Consider the following 11,168-nt stretch of genomic DNA (forward strand, 5'->3'; position numbering starts at 1 on the left):
CCGGCCGGGGAGCGAGGCTGCTGCCGCTGCCAGGTGAGGGCTGAGCCAGTCTCCAGTGCCACCTGCCGGCAAAGCGCCCCGGACACTGTCCTGCGCTGGGGCACGGACACCTGAGCAGCTCGGAGCTGGGGGGCCTGGACGCACGAGCAAACCCGGAGAGCTCAGGGGTGATGCTCCGTAAAATTCTGTCCATATCACACTCACCTCCCCAAGACCTCTTATCATCATCCTTTCCATCCAGACCCTTTCAAATCCCAGATTGCCCGAAAAATTCCTGAATGCCCCATGTCCACCCCCACGGGCTGGGCTGGGGGCTGCAGGCAACCCACCCACGTGGGTGCAATGCTGGGTTGTCACCTGCCCCGGGGCCAGGGGTGTCCTTGGGCTCCTCAGCTTTAATTCCTCTGGACATCCCTGGGTCCACAGCTCTGCCATTGATCAGGAGCAGTCTGGGAGGGCTCGGCTGTGCTCTGGGACGTGTCGGTTCTGTGCTGGGGTTTGGAGGCTGTAATGGGGGTGTCCTCCACACCCCATCATGGCATTCGGTTGCCCACGCTCACCCGCCCCACCTTGTCACAAGCTTTGACAATCTTCTGTGGGTATTTCTGTCACCACCACCCCAAAAAAATGTCCAAGAGAGGTTTGTGTCCCCAGACCCTGCCACTGTCAGGACTCTCCAGTACAGCACCATCTCCAGCATCTCCTCACACACCACCAGTACCCAGTGGCCCACATTTTCCCACTATGTTATGTGTCCTGCCCCCTGCTAAAGGCTGAGCTGCTTCTCCGTGCTTTCCTAACCCTGGGCTGGGACCCTTTGGGTGGCTCTGGAGGGAGATCCTCGGCCTGGTCTGTAGCAGGAACTGCATGGCTTGTCTGGCTCTGCTCACCAGCAATGACATGCTAATAATCCTGGGCTGCATCCAAGGGGGCAAGAACCAGTGCCCTGGGTATGTGAACATTATTTGGGAGGAAAAAGGTAAATCCAAGACAGAAAGAGACCAATAGTGCGAAGAGCTGTCATTTATTGTGCAAGAATGGCAGCAATGTGCTTCGAGCACCAGTTTGGGAGCAAAGAGTTTCCAGGGGACTCCTCAGCTCTGCAGGGTCTGCAGAGGTGGGCTGCAGACACAGCTCAGTGGGCTAAGCCTCCGGGAAGATGAGGAAGCCAGAGAAGATGCTGTCGGACCCTTCCAGCCCCACCAGGGAGTTCTTCTCTGTTGGCTCCAGCCAGACAGACTCGTTCATGGCCATCTTGAGGACCACACCACCCGTGGTCACCTGGAAACTGCTGTGCACGAAGTCACAGAAGGTCACCACCTTGTCGCCCCTGCTGCCACCCCGGCCCTTTTTGATGTTGAGGCACAGGTTGCCCCGGGAGGTGACGTGGTAGGTGAAGTAGTAGATGCCGGGCACGCTGCAGGTGAAGCGGCCGTAGCGGTTCTCGTAGTGCCCGTTCTCGTTGGTGATGATGCGGTCGAAGCGGACGGGCTGCTCCCGGCGGGGGTAGGAGCTGATGCTCCTGGCAGCAGAGAATGCGGACTTGAAGGTGACCTTGTAGTCACCAGGCTCCCCCATGGGGCCAGGCGCTCCCCTGCTACCTGGTAAGCCAATTTGACCTGGGGGGCCCATGGGACCGAACTTCCCAGGATGCCCCGGTGGTCCCGGGTCTCCCTTCTCCCCTCTCTCTGCTCCACCCTGGCCAGGAGGTCCTAGGAAGGAGAAGGAAGAGTTGTTGTGGTCACAGCCAAGCCCCACTTGTCTGCAGAGGGACCACAGGCAAGGAAACCTGTGCTGGGTGTGGGTCAGTGGACACCCCTGCTGAACATGTGTGACAGACCTTGCTGTCATCCCCCTCCTTCCCCAGGTTCCTTGGGATGCTCCTTCACCCCCACCTGACCTCAAAGAACGGGTGCAAATGGGTTGCTTTCCCAGGACCATGTGCCTGGCACTCTTTCCCTGCTCTTGGCATTCACAAGACAATGTTTTACCCACCTGCAGCCTCTTCCTTACCTTGCTCACCCTTTGGGCCATTCTCCCCATCCCTGCCATCGCTGCCAGGCTGTCCTGGCAATCCTGGAATGCCTGGGACGGTGCCGTAGGTCCTGCAGAGCGTGGCACTGGCAAGCTGCCCTCCAGCCAGGCAGATCAGCATGGCCCACATGGTCCACATCTGTGGGAGCACGGAATGGTGTTGGGGGACTTTCCTGGGTGATGGGAGGGCTGGGGAAGGCACTCTGTGCTGCTCTGAAAGATGGTGACTGCAAGCATGTCTGGGTAGTACCATCAGGGAGGGAAAACAAAGGACCATAACCCTTGGGCAAGGCAGGGCTTGTCAGAGTCTCGTCACTCTTAAATGCCCAGTTTACAAGTGCCCACAGCTTCAGCCATGTGAGTATTTGGGGTGGGTTATCTCAGAGATCTGATATCCAGCGTGGCCGTGCTGCTCCCCTGGGGGAGAAATTCCCCATCCCATCTCAGGACCACACTTGCAGGGTAAAATCTTTCCCCCACCAGAGCAGTTTCATCATCTGCAAGGGAATGGCTCTTGCCTTCCACCAGCATGTCTGAGGGACAGCACTAGTCCTTAAAAATGGCAATGAGCCCCCAAACCTCCCTCCTCCATCCCACAGGCTCCCCCTGTGTCCTGTCCCACAGCTGCTCCATCCCAGAGGCATTTCTGTATCTAACAAGCCTTACTGGGACAGTCATCTGGGCTTCTTCCATCCCTGGGGACTCACCTTCTTCCTGCCCTCCCTGCCCAACTCCTTGCCCCAGATCCTTGTGTGGGTACATGTGGACAAGCACTGGGCATTTGGGGGCTGTATCTGGACATCACATCACCCAGCCACAACTCCCCCACCTCAGGTGGATTTTCCCAGCTCTGAAGCTCTGGTGCCAGCAGGACAAAAGGTTGGTGAGTTGGATCCTCCAGCCACAGCTGCTCTGATTTGGGTGCAGCAGGTATAAGGACAGATCCACAGGCTCCCAGCCCAGGGCCATCGGAAGACAAGAGCTTCTCAGAGCAGGAGAGCACCCCCAGGGCACCTTTCAGACTGATGCACCTTTCAGTCCCTGATCACCCTTCTGGAACTCTGCCATCTCTACTTCTATGCTTTCCTTCTTCCAGGTGTAGCAGGAGGGGTCAGGGTCCCATCAGGTACCTCCACCACCCCCAGCCCAGCACCTCCACCCCCTGTTTCTCTTCTGCCCCAGGCCACAGGGAAATGCCAGCAATGCAGGTGACTGTCACCCTGCCGGAGCTGGGTTCCCCACGTGCTCCTGCCTGCGGGGGGAAGCTTGGGCTCAGTCTTGCTCTTACCTTGGGCTCCTTGTTGCTCGGGTGGGGAGATGGAGCAGGACACACCAGCGTCCTGCTCGGAAATGCCCGCGAGGAGAAGCAGAAGTTTTCTGCAAGGGTTATTGTGAAAGGATCTGGGACACATCCCCTTTTTATCTTTAGCTCCTGCCCTTTTTCTGTGGTGGTTTCATATCCTCCACGGATGCTGTTGTCAGCTGAGCAGAACAAGCCATCCCCAAATAGCACCCCGAGCCCCTCCAAGCCATGGCTCTGCCCTGCAGGGTCCTGCTCAGGGGTGCTTGCTATGGGGAATGCTGTTGGGAGCTCCAGACGAGTTTGGGGTAACCCACCAGGGCTGCAAAATTGTGCATGCACTCAGCCAGCACCCCTCAGGCTGCTCCACACACTTCCAGCTCTGCAGGCCCAGGGGCTGCTGCAGGGTCTCAGCATCCATCACCTCGAGTCCCTGCTCCTGACTCTCCTGAATGGGAAATGATTTTACCCTGTGGGAAAAGCATTCCCAGTCCTGCTCTGGCTACTGCCTTGTGGAGGCGAAGCACAGGATGTTCAGAGAGGTGACCTCCTGTTCCACCCTGCAGTGTGTGACACCAGGAGAAATCCCTGTTGGGTTTTGGTGGGTTCTGCAGCCTCCACAACCATGAGCTTCTTTGGTCTGGCTCAGGAAGGCCAGAGTGCTTTCCCTGCCCCATCCTGGTAAGAACCCCGGGGACATCCCAGCCATGGTGCTGGGGTTTCCTTTGCAGTCTGTGCCCCCGTGGAGCTGGATTGCTTTGGAGGGAAGGGGAGTATCAGGGCCCTGCTTGGAGGAGTCTTGGTGCCCTCCTGGTAGGGGTGGTGTGGGGGCACGGGGACCATCCAGTTCCTGCAGCAGCCAGGGATCCCATCCCCCGTGCAAAGCCGGCTGTGGGTGGGGTGTGTTGGTCTCTGATGCTGAGCACGGCCCAGCTGGTGAGGCTCAGGGACACGCTGATGCCACGCAGAAGGCCAGATGTCACATGCACGTGTGCACACCACAGAGAGGTAGGACATGGAGGAAACAACACACTGCACCAGGTGCACTGGGGAAGGTTTTATTGACACTTTCCACAGCCAGGTCATGGCAAAGGGGTTGCTGCAGCCTGTGCCAGGACACCTGGCTGAACCTGGGGCAGCCCAGGTGGGGAGGGGAGAAACGCAGAGAGACCACTGAGGTAACGTGGGATTATCAGGGGGGATGCACGTGGCAGTGCCAGCAGGACCAGGAGCTCGGCACCATCACTCTGGGCGCAGATGCAACCAGATGTGCCTGTTCCCCTTGTGCAGCAGCTACCAGTGCTCAGCCCCCAGACCTGGGGGGTGGGTCTGGCTGCTGGCATTGACCCCCTCCCTGCAGAGAAACTGGGAGCATCAGGAAGAGCCCAGCAGTGAGCAGTGTGTTCAGGGCAGGTAGAAGCAGTCGGGGTGCTGGGGTGGGCTCTGCTGATCCTCTAGTCCGGGAAGAGCAGGAACCCTGAGAAGATGCTGTCGGAGTTGGCGATGCCCACCATGCCGTTGTAGTCATTCACTCCCAGCCAGACCTCGTCCGCAGCAGCCAGGTGGAGCAGCGTCCCCCCCGAGCTGACCTGCATGGTGTTGGTCTTGTGGTCGCAGAAGCTGGCCATCCTCCTCTGGTTCTTGTGCAGGATGACGCAGAGGTTGGCTGTGTGGGAGCTGTGGAAGACGAAGTAGTAGACCCCGGGGAGCCTGCAGGTGAACTTGCCCGTGGTGGTGTCGTAGTCATGGTTGGTGTTGGTGATGACGGTGTTGAAAACCACGGGGACGTTCTTCAAGGGGTACTGGCTGGTCTGCCTCGTCACTGAGAACGCTGACTGGTGCTTCTGCTTGGAGCTGCCTGGCATTCCCGGGGGCCCGGCTATGCCCACAGTCCCAGGGATTCCCCTTGGACCAGGGGCCCCAGGGGGGCCAGGCTTGCCTGGAGGTCCAGGGAAGCCTGGTTCCCCTTTCATGCCCTTGGGCCCTAGCTGTGTAGAAGAAGCTGAGATACCTGTGGGGTGGTGAGGGGTGAAAAGGAGTCAGTGTCAATGGCAGGGTGTGGGGAGAGGCTTCTCTAGCCCCTTCCCTTGGGCAGGAGAGTGCTGTTGCCTCTCTCCACCTGACCACAGAGGATGCTCTCCACAGCCTGCAAACCAAGGCAGACCAGCCATGGAGGACTCAGTGTCCCCCTGGAGCAGCCCGTGTGGTTTCCCTTCTTGCTCACTCACCTGGCTCCCCTTTGGCTCCCTTCAGCCCATCCCGGCCATCCCTGCCTGGCACACCCGGCATGCCTGGCAGTCCTGGAGCTCCATAGCAGCTGTGAGGGTCTTTTGCAGTCACAGCAGAGCCCAGATTCAGGAGGAGGAGGGTGAGAGCCAGACAGAGCTGCTCCCAGAATCTCTTCTCCATTTTGGTGTTCTGTAGCACAGAAAGAGAAAGTAAGTTCTGGAGTGAGGGGCCAGGGCAGGGCGGCTTCCAGGACATGGAGAAAAGGAGACTGGATGCAGCAGGAACACCTGGCTGCCATGGGTGTGTCCTCAATGTCCCACCCATTCCCACTGCAGGGCAGTGGGGAGGTGGATATGTGGAGATGGGCCCAGGGCTCATCTCCAACCCCCGGGCAGCCCCTGATGGCACGGGGTGGTTGCACTTTCAGTCTGGATGGAGCCATGAGGTCTGTGGTACCCATGGCCAGCCCCAAGCCCATGGTCAGCCCCAAGCCCTCCGAGTCCAGTGTCCCCAAACCCTGGCGATGCACACGCCACTGCAGACCGTCACCCCGCGCTGCACCGAGGCTGGAGCTCCCGGCACACAGCTGATCTCCCTCCTCCTCCAGCAGCAGCCTGACTGTCCTGGCTCTGTCCATCAGGAGCAACCCTTCCATCAGCTGGTGCGTTGTCTCCATAACATGGAGCCTGTGTGCAGCCTGATGGTGCCTCTGTCTCCTTCCTCTCCTCCTCCTCCTCCTCCTCCTCCTCTCCCATCCACGTCCTCCTCCCACTCTCCCCCTCTCCAGCACCGTGCCATGCTGCTGGACCCCCAGTCCCACCCCCGAGACACAGGCCGTGCAGCACCTCTTACCTCTGCTGGGGACCAGGGCAGGGAATCCGTGCTGCTGGTCCCTCTGGCTGCGTGGTCACTGCCAGCACAGCGCGGTGGGGCGGCTCCCTGACACCCTCGCAGAGGAAGTCACAGAGTTAGGAAAGGGCAAAGGGCCCTTGGGAACACAGAACCCCCAGCTGTTCCCACCCAAATTTCACATCCTCCTGCCCGATGGTTTCTGCTGAGCCAGCGCTTTCTTGGCTGTCCAGCGAAACCTGTACTGGTGCCACTGCAACAGGAAGGGCTGGAAGGAGAGAGGTGGGACACGGCTCAAAGAGATGCAGCACAACCCTCCAAGCCACTGCAGGGAATAGCCCCTCCAAATCCCCTGCTTTGCCTCTAACTTCCCTTGTTTCTGAGCAGAAGGGCAGCTTGGGAGCAGAGCCTCAGGCCAACTCCAGCGGGATGGAGATGTCTGTGGCACGAATGGGCTGCTGCAAGGTCACCGCCTGGCTCTGATGGAAGATGCTGCACCCCTAAATGGGACTGGAGAATGTTTCCCCTTGAGAGGTTCTGATCTGCACCTTTCCCCATGCCCCACCAGCTCTGCTGGGTGCTGGACTCGGTGAGGCCCCGAGGTCCCTCACTGGGGTGTTGCTCCTCACAGGTGACCAAGCCTCCTCCTCGCTGTTCCAGGAATGGGGATATTTGAGTGCCCAGTGTTTGTGGAGCAGCTCCCCTGAGGAGCAGTCCCAGGGTATGGCATCTGATGTTTCCTGACCAGCCCAGCCTGCTGTACCTCCCTCTCATGTCATCCCAACAGCTCACAGCTGGTGGAACCTCACAGCTCCACCACCATCACACCACAACCCCATCAGTGCCCCAATGTCCCTGTCCCTCCTTGCTGTAATGCCAGAGGACCACAGCTGCCTTTTGTCTTCTCGGGAGAGTTTGGGTGCCAGCACGGGACCATGTGGGTGAGGTGCAGCATCTGCTGCCTGTGTTTTCCCCTGTAGGACAGCTGCCCTGGGCTCGGCAGAGAAGGACACACATAGCCCTGTCCCAGAGGTTTCTTATTCCTCCCTGGAAGTGTCAGCTCTGATTGGACACTCCATTCCCTCCTGTCCTTCTGCCTTTGAAGGACAAGCTGGAATCATTTCTCTCCCTGGGAAGCTTGGGAAGGGGTCCAGGATATTGATGGTTTGGGGAAGATGCATGAGTAGAAAAGAAAACCCAAGGAGCAGTGGTAGAAGAAGCGTTTATTTATACTGATGGGGAGGATGTGACAGGACGTGTCCCGGTGCCAGGAAGGCTTTTGCAGTGGTTAGTGGGGCAGAAGCAGTGGCAGGCAGTGATTTTCCCACTCAGGATCAAAGACCCACAGCTGATGACAGCTGGGAGTGGAGCTTGAGTGCCCAGGAGGAGAAAGGGATGAGAGTCCACAGCCTCCAGGACAGTGCGGGCAGGCTCAGCGTGGTGGTGACTGCTGCAGTGGTGACCCACAGCTTGGCCAGTTGTGACATTGGCAGAAGCACAGGACACATCAATTTGGGACCATCCCCATGTGCTGTGGCACTAAAGCATCCCACACGCCCACAGGGGAGCAGCCAGGCAGGCAGACACCCCACAATGCTGTGGGAGTCCCTCAGGCTGTCTCTGGGGACACCAGGAACCCGCTGAAGACGCTGTCGGCCTCAGAGCCGCTGTAAATGGAGCTGCCCCGGGCAGGGTCGGTGGTCAGGGACACCTGGTCACCCGCGGCCAGGCTGAGCACGCTGCTGCCCGAGTTCACCTGCAGGATGCCGTGGCTGTTGTTGTCGCAGAAGCTGACCACGCGCAGCCTGTTCTTGGTGATGCTCAGACACAGGTCGCCGCTGGACACCACCTGGTAGGCGAAGTAGTAGAGCCCGGGAATGCTGCAGGTGAACTTCCCGGTCTGGGGACTGTAGGAGTTCTCCTGGTTGGTGATGATCCTGTCAAACACCACTGTCGTGCCTGCGCGCGGGGGTGACAACCTGGAGGCGGAGAAGGCAGGACGCGGGTGCTCCAAAATATCACCAGCTATCCCTTTTTGTCCCGGCATCCCTGGCAGCCCTGTCATTCCACTAGGGCCGGGTGGGCCAGGTATGCCAACCAGGCCTGGGAGGCCAGGAGGCCCTGGTTCGCCTGCATCCCCTTTGGGTCCCTTGGTGCCTGTGCTTGACGCTGGTCTCCCTGGGGACAAGTGGGGAGGAGATGGAGTTCATGCACATCTGGCATCTCCTGAGCTGCTCCCACAGCCCAGGATGCTCCTGTAAGAGGTTCCCAGGCCCCCCCCCTTCCTCTTACCTGGCTCTCCCACATCACCCTTCTGCCCTGGCCTCCCATCACGGCCAGGGGCTCCAGGGGAGCCATTCTTGCCATCCGGTGCCTTACACACTCCATCCTCCAGCAGGGCCATGCCCAGCACTGCTGCCAGGGTGCTGGCTGCCAGCAAGAATCCGGGTTGCATCCTGCCTCCTGCAGCACAGGGATGAATTGGGGATGGAGGCAAACACACAGATGAACCTTAGTCACAGATATGCAGGTGCCCTCATCAGATGCATGCACAGATCTACTGCATTGTCCAGTATGGGTAAGCAGACACCTCATGCGGTGGTGGAAATAACTTCCTGGAAGGGTTTTGAGACTGTTTCCTCGTGTGATCTGAAATCACTGATGTCGCTGAAAACCTCTGACATGCCCGTGGCAGAGCTGTGGGATTGAAAAGCCCAGGATGTGGAGCATGACACAAACCCTTTGCTACATGTCCTGGGCATGGGTGGGGGCACCTGATATGCCTGTAGAGGAAGTTTATTCCAGTCTTGGGGCAGAAGCACTGCTGTGGGGGGCAGTGGTCCCATGGGATAGAGAGCACAAGGGAGGAAAGGATGCAAAGACACACGACAGGGATAAACAGGAAAGGGCCAAACAGCAAATGGGATCTGAACCTCCAACACGCAGAGCTGGGAGAGAGGACACCGACCTATCCCGGAACCTGAGGTTCTCAGCCTGTACAAGCCTGCAGAGCCCAGTGATGTCCACAGCCACACAGAGCAAGGACAGATTACTGCAGCTCCCTCTCTTCTCCCCTGCCATCATCTTCTCCCTGTTTTCCTACTTTGAACCCTTGTGGAGGGGGCAGTGAAGAAAGAAGGAGGACAGGGAGCAAGAACTGGGAAGTGGTGGCAGGAGAGGAGAGTGTCCCCAGCTGTTAGTGGCGACTTACCTCTGTGCAGGGGCTGAAGACAGAGCAGTGTGAGCAGCAGCTCGGTTTGCTGGAAGCTCTTCTCTGGGAGTAGGGAGGAAGAGAAGAGGGGTGGGAAGGATGAACTTGCATGCGCTGTGATTTGCCTGGTTGGAGAAGGAATGTAATGCGTTTCACTTTCTCTCTACAGGAAAGAAACTTGTTCCCCTTTCCACGCCTGACTCTGGCTTTACTGGAAACAGCCTGGTCAGCAAGAGTGCAGGACTGCTGGGTGCCCAGCCTGGCCCAGCAGCACAGTCCCCACAGCTGGTGGTGACTGGGCACAAAGCAACATGACTTCAGGACACCCACAGGCTGCTGAGATGGCAGGAGGGGACAGGGGTGGGAGCACCAGGTGTCACAGCCACCCAAGGGATACTTGGGGCAGCCCAGGGATCACCCTTGGAGGTTTCTGCTCTGCGTGATGGGTGATGTGTGTCTGTCACTGGTACCCAGCTTTGTCATGGTGCTGCTGGGTGCTGACCCCTCCAGGTGCCCACCTTGGCACTGCACTCTGATGGAGCAGGGTCCAGCAAAGGGATCATCAGTGCCTGTGTGGTTCAGCTGGGCCTTGATTATTTAGGTTGGATATCAGGGAAAAGTTCTTCCTCCAGAGGGTGCTGGGCACTGCCCAGGCTCCCCAGGGAATGGGCACAGCCCCGAGGCTGCCAGAGCTCCAGGAGTGTTTGGACAATGCTCTGAGGCACAGGATGGGACTGCTGGGGTGTCTGTGCAGGGCCAGGAGTGGGACGGATGATCCCTGGGGGTTTCTTCCAACTCAGGATAGTCCATGGTCCAATGATCTCCTTCCTGCTGCCCTGCTTCAGGGCTTTGGGGACCTGGTGTCTGTAGTAGAGTGGGAAAAGATGAGGGTGTCTGGCACTGACGATGCTCTCAGTCCCCTTTGGGTGACTGTGCCTTGCACCAGCCAGATCTGGGCAAACCCAGGAGCTGTGTGTGGCCTTGAGATCTGCCAAGTGAAACACCAGCACCTCCTATCGCTGAGTGCAGGGAGTGGGTCTAGGGGTGCACATTCAGCTCTGCTAAAAAAGAGCCCCAAAACGCCACCAGTCCCCAAACCCCATCACATCAGGGACGGGAGGTGCCACAGTGACTCCAGCAGGTGGACATCCTTGGGACCCTGGGGACCAGCCAGGTCACCCCATGGGGGACACAGTGGGCAGTGAGGAGGAGCCTTCTCATCCATATCCCCTGGAGTGTCCTTTCAGGAGTCGTGTGACAGCTGCCCCGACCTTCATGAGGAAGAGGCCCCAGAGCTGGAGCTAGGGCTCAGGGGAGGATACCCAAGGAAAGAGGGCAGTAAGCAGGCCTGAGATTAGGGTGACTCCAAAATCAAGGGGGGGTTGGCAAACCCCCTATCCCTCCTGCCTTCTGCTTCCTGCATTCCCAAGGCAGGTGTTGCATCCTCAAGGCAGGTGTTGCATCATTTCCAAAACAGCTGAAAAAGGCGATGACCAAAACTCAGTCCAGAGACCTTTGCCAACAGAGATCTGTCACTCGGTCTTT

General features: G+C 58.7%; 3 protein-coding genes across 4 annotated transcripts; all 3 read right to left on the reverse strand.

Moving 5' to 3' along the window:
- Nucleotides 1–1,005: 1,005 nt before the first annotated feature.
- On the reverse strand, nucleotides 1,006–3,431 carry C1QB (complement C1q B chain). Its single transcript, XM_032131639.1, has 3 exons — nucleotides 3,323–3,431; nucleotides 2,014–2,173; nucleotides 1,006–1,712 (listed from the first exon to the last, which is right to left on the reverse strand). The coding sequence occupies exons 2-3, from the start codon at nucleotides 2,171–2,173 to the stop codon at nucleotides 1,144–1,146; spliced, it is 729 nt and encodes a 242-aa protein (XP_031987530.1). The 5' UTR covers nucleotides 3,323–3,431; the 3' UTR covers nucleotides 1,006–1,143.
- Nucleotides 3,432–4,371: 940 nt separating this feature from the next.
- On the reverse strand, nucleotides 4,372–6,523 carry C1QC (complement C1q C chain). Its single transcript, XM_032131635.1, has 3 exons — nucleotides 6,416–6,523; nucleotides 5,563–5,752; nucleotides 4,372–5,345 (listed from the first exon to the last, which is right to left on the reverse strand). The coding sequence occupies exons 2-3, from the start codon at nucleotides 5,741–5,743 to the stop codon at nucleotides 4,789–4,791; spliced, it is 738 nt and encodes a 245-aa protein (XP_031987526.1). The 5' UTR covers nucleotides 5,744–5,752; nucleotides 6,416–6,523; the 3' UTR covers nucleotides 4,372–4,788.
- A 1,093-nt stretch (nucleotides 6,524–7,616) lies between these two features.
- On the reverse strand, nucleotides 7,617–9,749 carry C1QA (complement C1q A chain). Of its 2 annotated transcripts, none has more exons than XM_032131638.1 (3): nucleotides 9,659–9,749; nucleotides 8,705–8,923; nucleotides 7,617–8,590 (listed from the first exon to the last, which is right to left on the reverse strand). In XM_032131638.1, the coding sequence occupies exons 1-3, from the start codon at nucleotides 9,732–9,734 to the stop codon at nucleotides 8,022–8,024; spliced, it is 864 nt and encodes a 287-aa protein (XP_031987529.1). In that variant the 5' UTR covers nucleotides 9,735–9,749; the 3' UTR covers nucleotides 7,617–8,021. The 2 variants fall into 2 exon arrangements, with proteins under 2 accessions (XP_031987529.1, XP_031987528.1); XM_032131637.1 differs by having other exon boundaries at nucleotides 8,705–8,875; nucleotides 9,624–9,745.
- Between the last annotated feature and the right edge of the window lie 1,419 nt (nucleotides 9,750–11,168).

Source organism: Corvus moneduloides, chromosome 22 (assembly GCF_009650955.1).
Source record: "Corvus moneduloides isolate bCorMon1 chromosome 22, bCorMon1.pri, whole genome shotgun sequence".
NCBI lineage: Eukaryota > Metazoa > Chordata > Aves > Passeriformes > Corvidae > Corvus > Corvus moneduloides.

What these genes read in the sequence shown, in the direction of transcription:
- C1QB (XM_032131639.1), bottom strand. Translation starts at nt 2,173, where the DNA reads ATGTGGACCATGTGGGCCATGCTGATCTGCCTGGCTGGAGGGCAGCTT. An exon ending in TGGCCCAAAGGGTGAGCAAG is followed by an intron (nt 1,713 to 2,013) that starts GTAAGGAAGAGG and finishes TCTCCTTCCTAG; the next exon opens with GACCTCCTGGCCAGGGTGGA.
- C1QC (XM_032131635.1), bottom strand. Translation starts at nt 5,743, where the DNA reads ATGGAGAAGAGATTCTGGGAGCAGCTCTGTCTGGCTCTCACCCTCCTC. An exon ending in GGGAGCCAAAGGGGAGCCAG is followed by an intron (nt 5,346 to 5,562) that starts GTGAGTGAGCAA and finishes ACCACCCCACAG; the next exon opens with GTATCTCAGCTTCTTCTACA.
- C1QA (XM_032131638.1), bottom strand. Translation starts at nt 9,734, where the DNA reads ATGCAAGTTCATCCTTCCCACCCCTCTTCTCTTCCTCCCTACTCCCAG. An exon ending in TTCCAGCAAACCGAGCTGCT is followed by an intron (nt 8,924 to 9,658) that starts GCTCACACTGCT and finishes TCTGTGACTAAG; the next exon opens with GTTCATCTGTGTGTTTGCCT. An exon ending in GGGTGATGTGGGAGAGCCAG is followed by an intron (nt 8,591 to 8,704) that starts GTAAGAGGAAGG and finishes ACTTGTCCCCAG; the next exon opens with GGAGACCAGCGTCAAGCACA.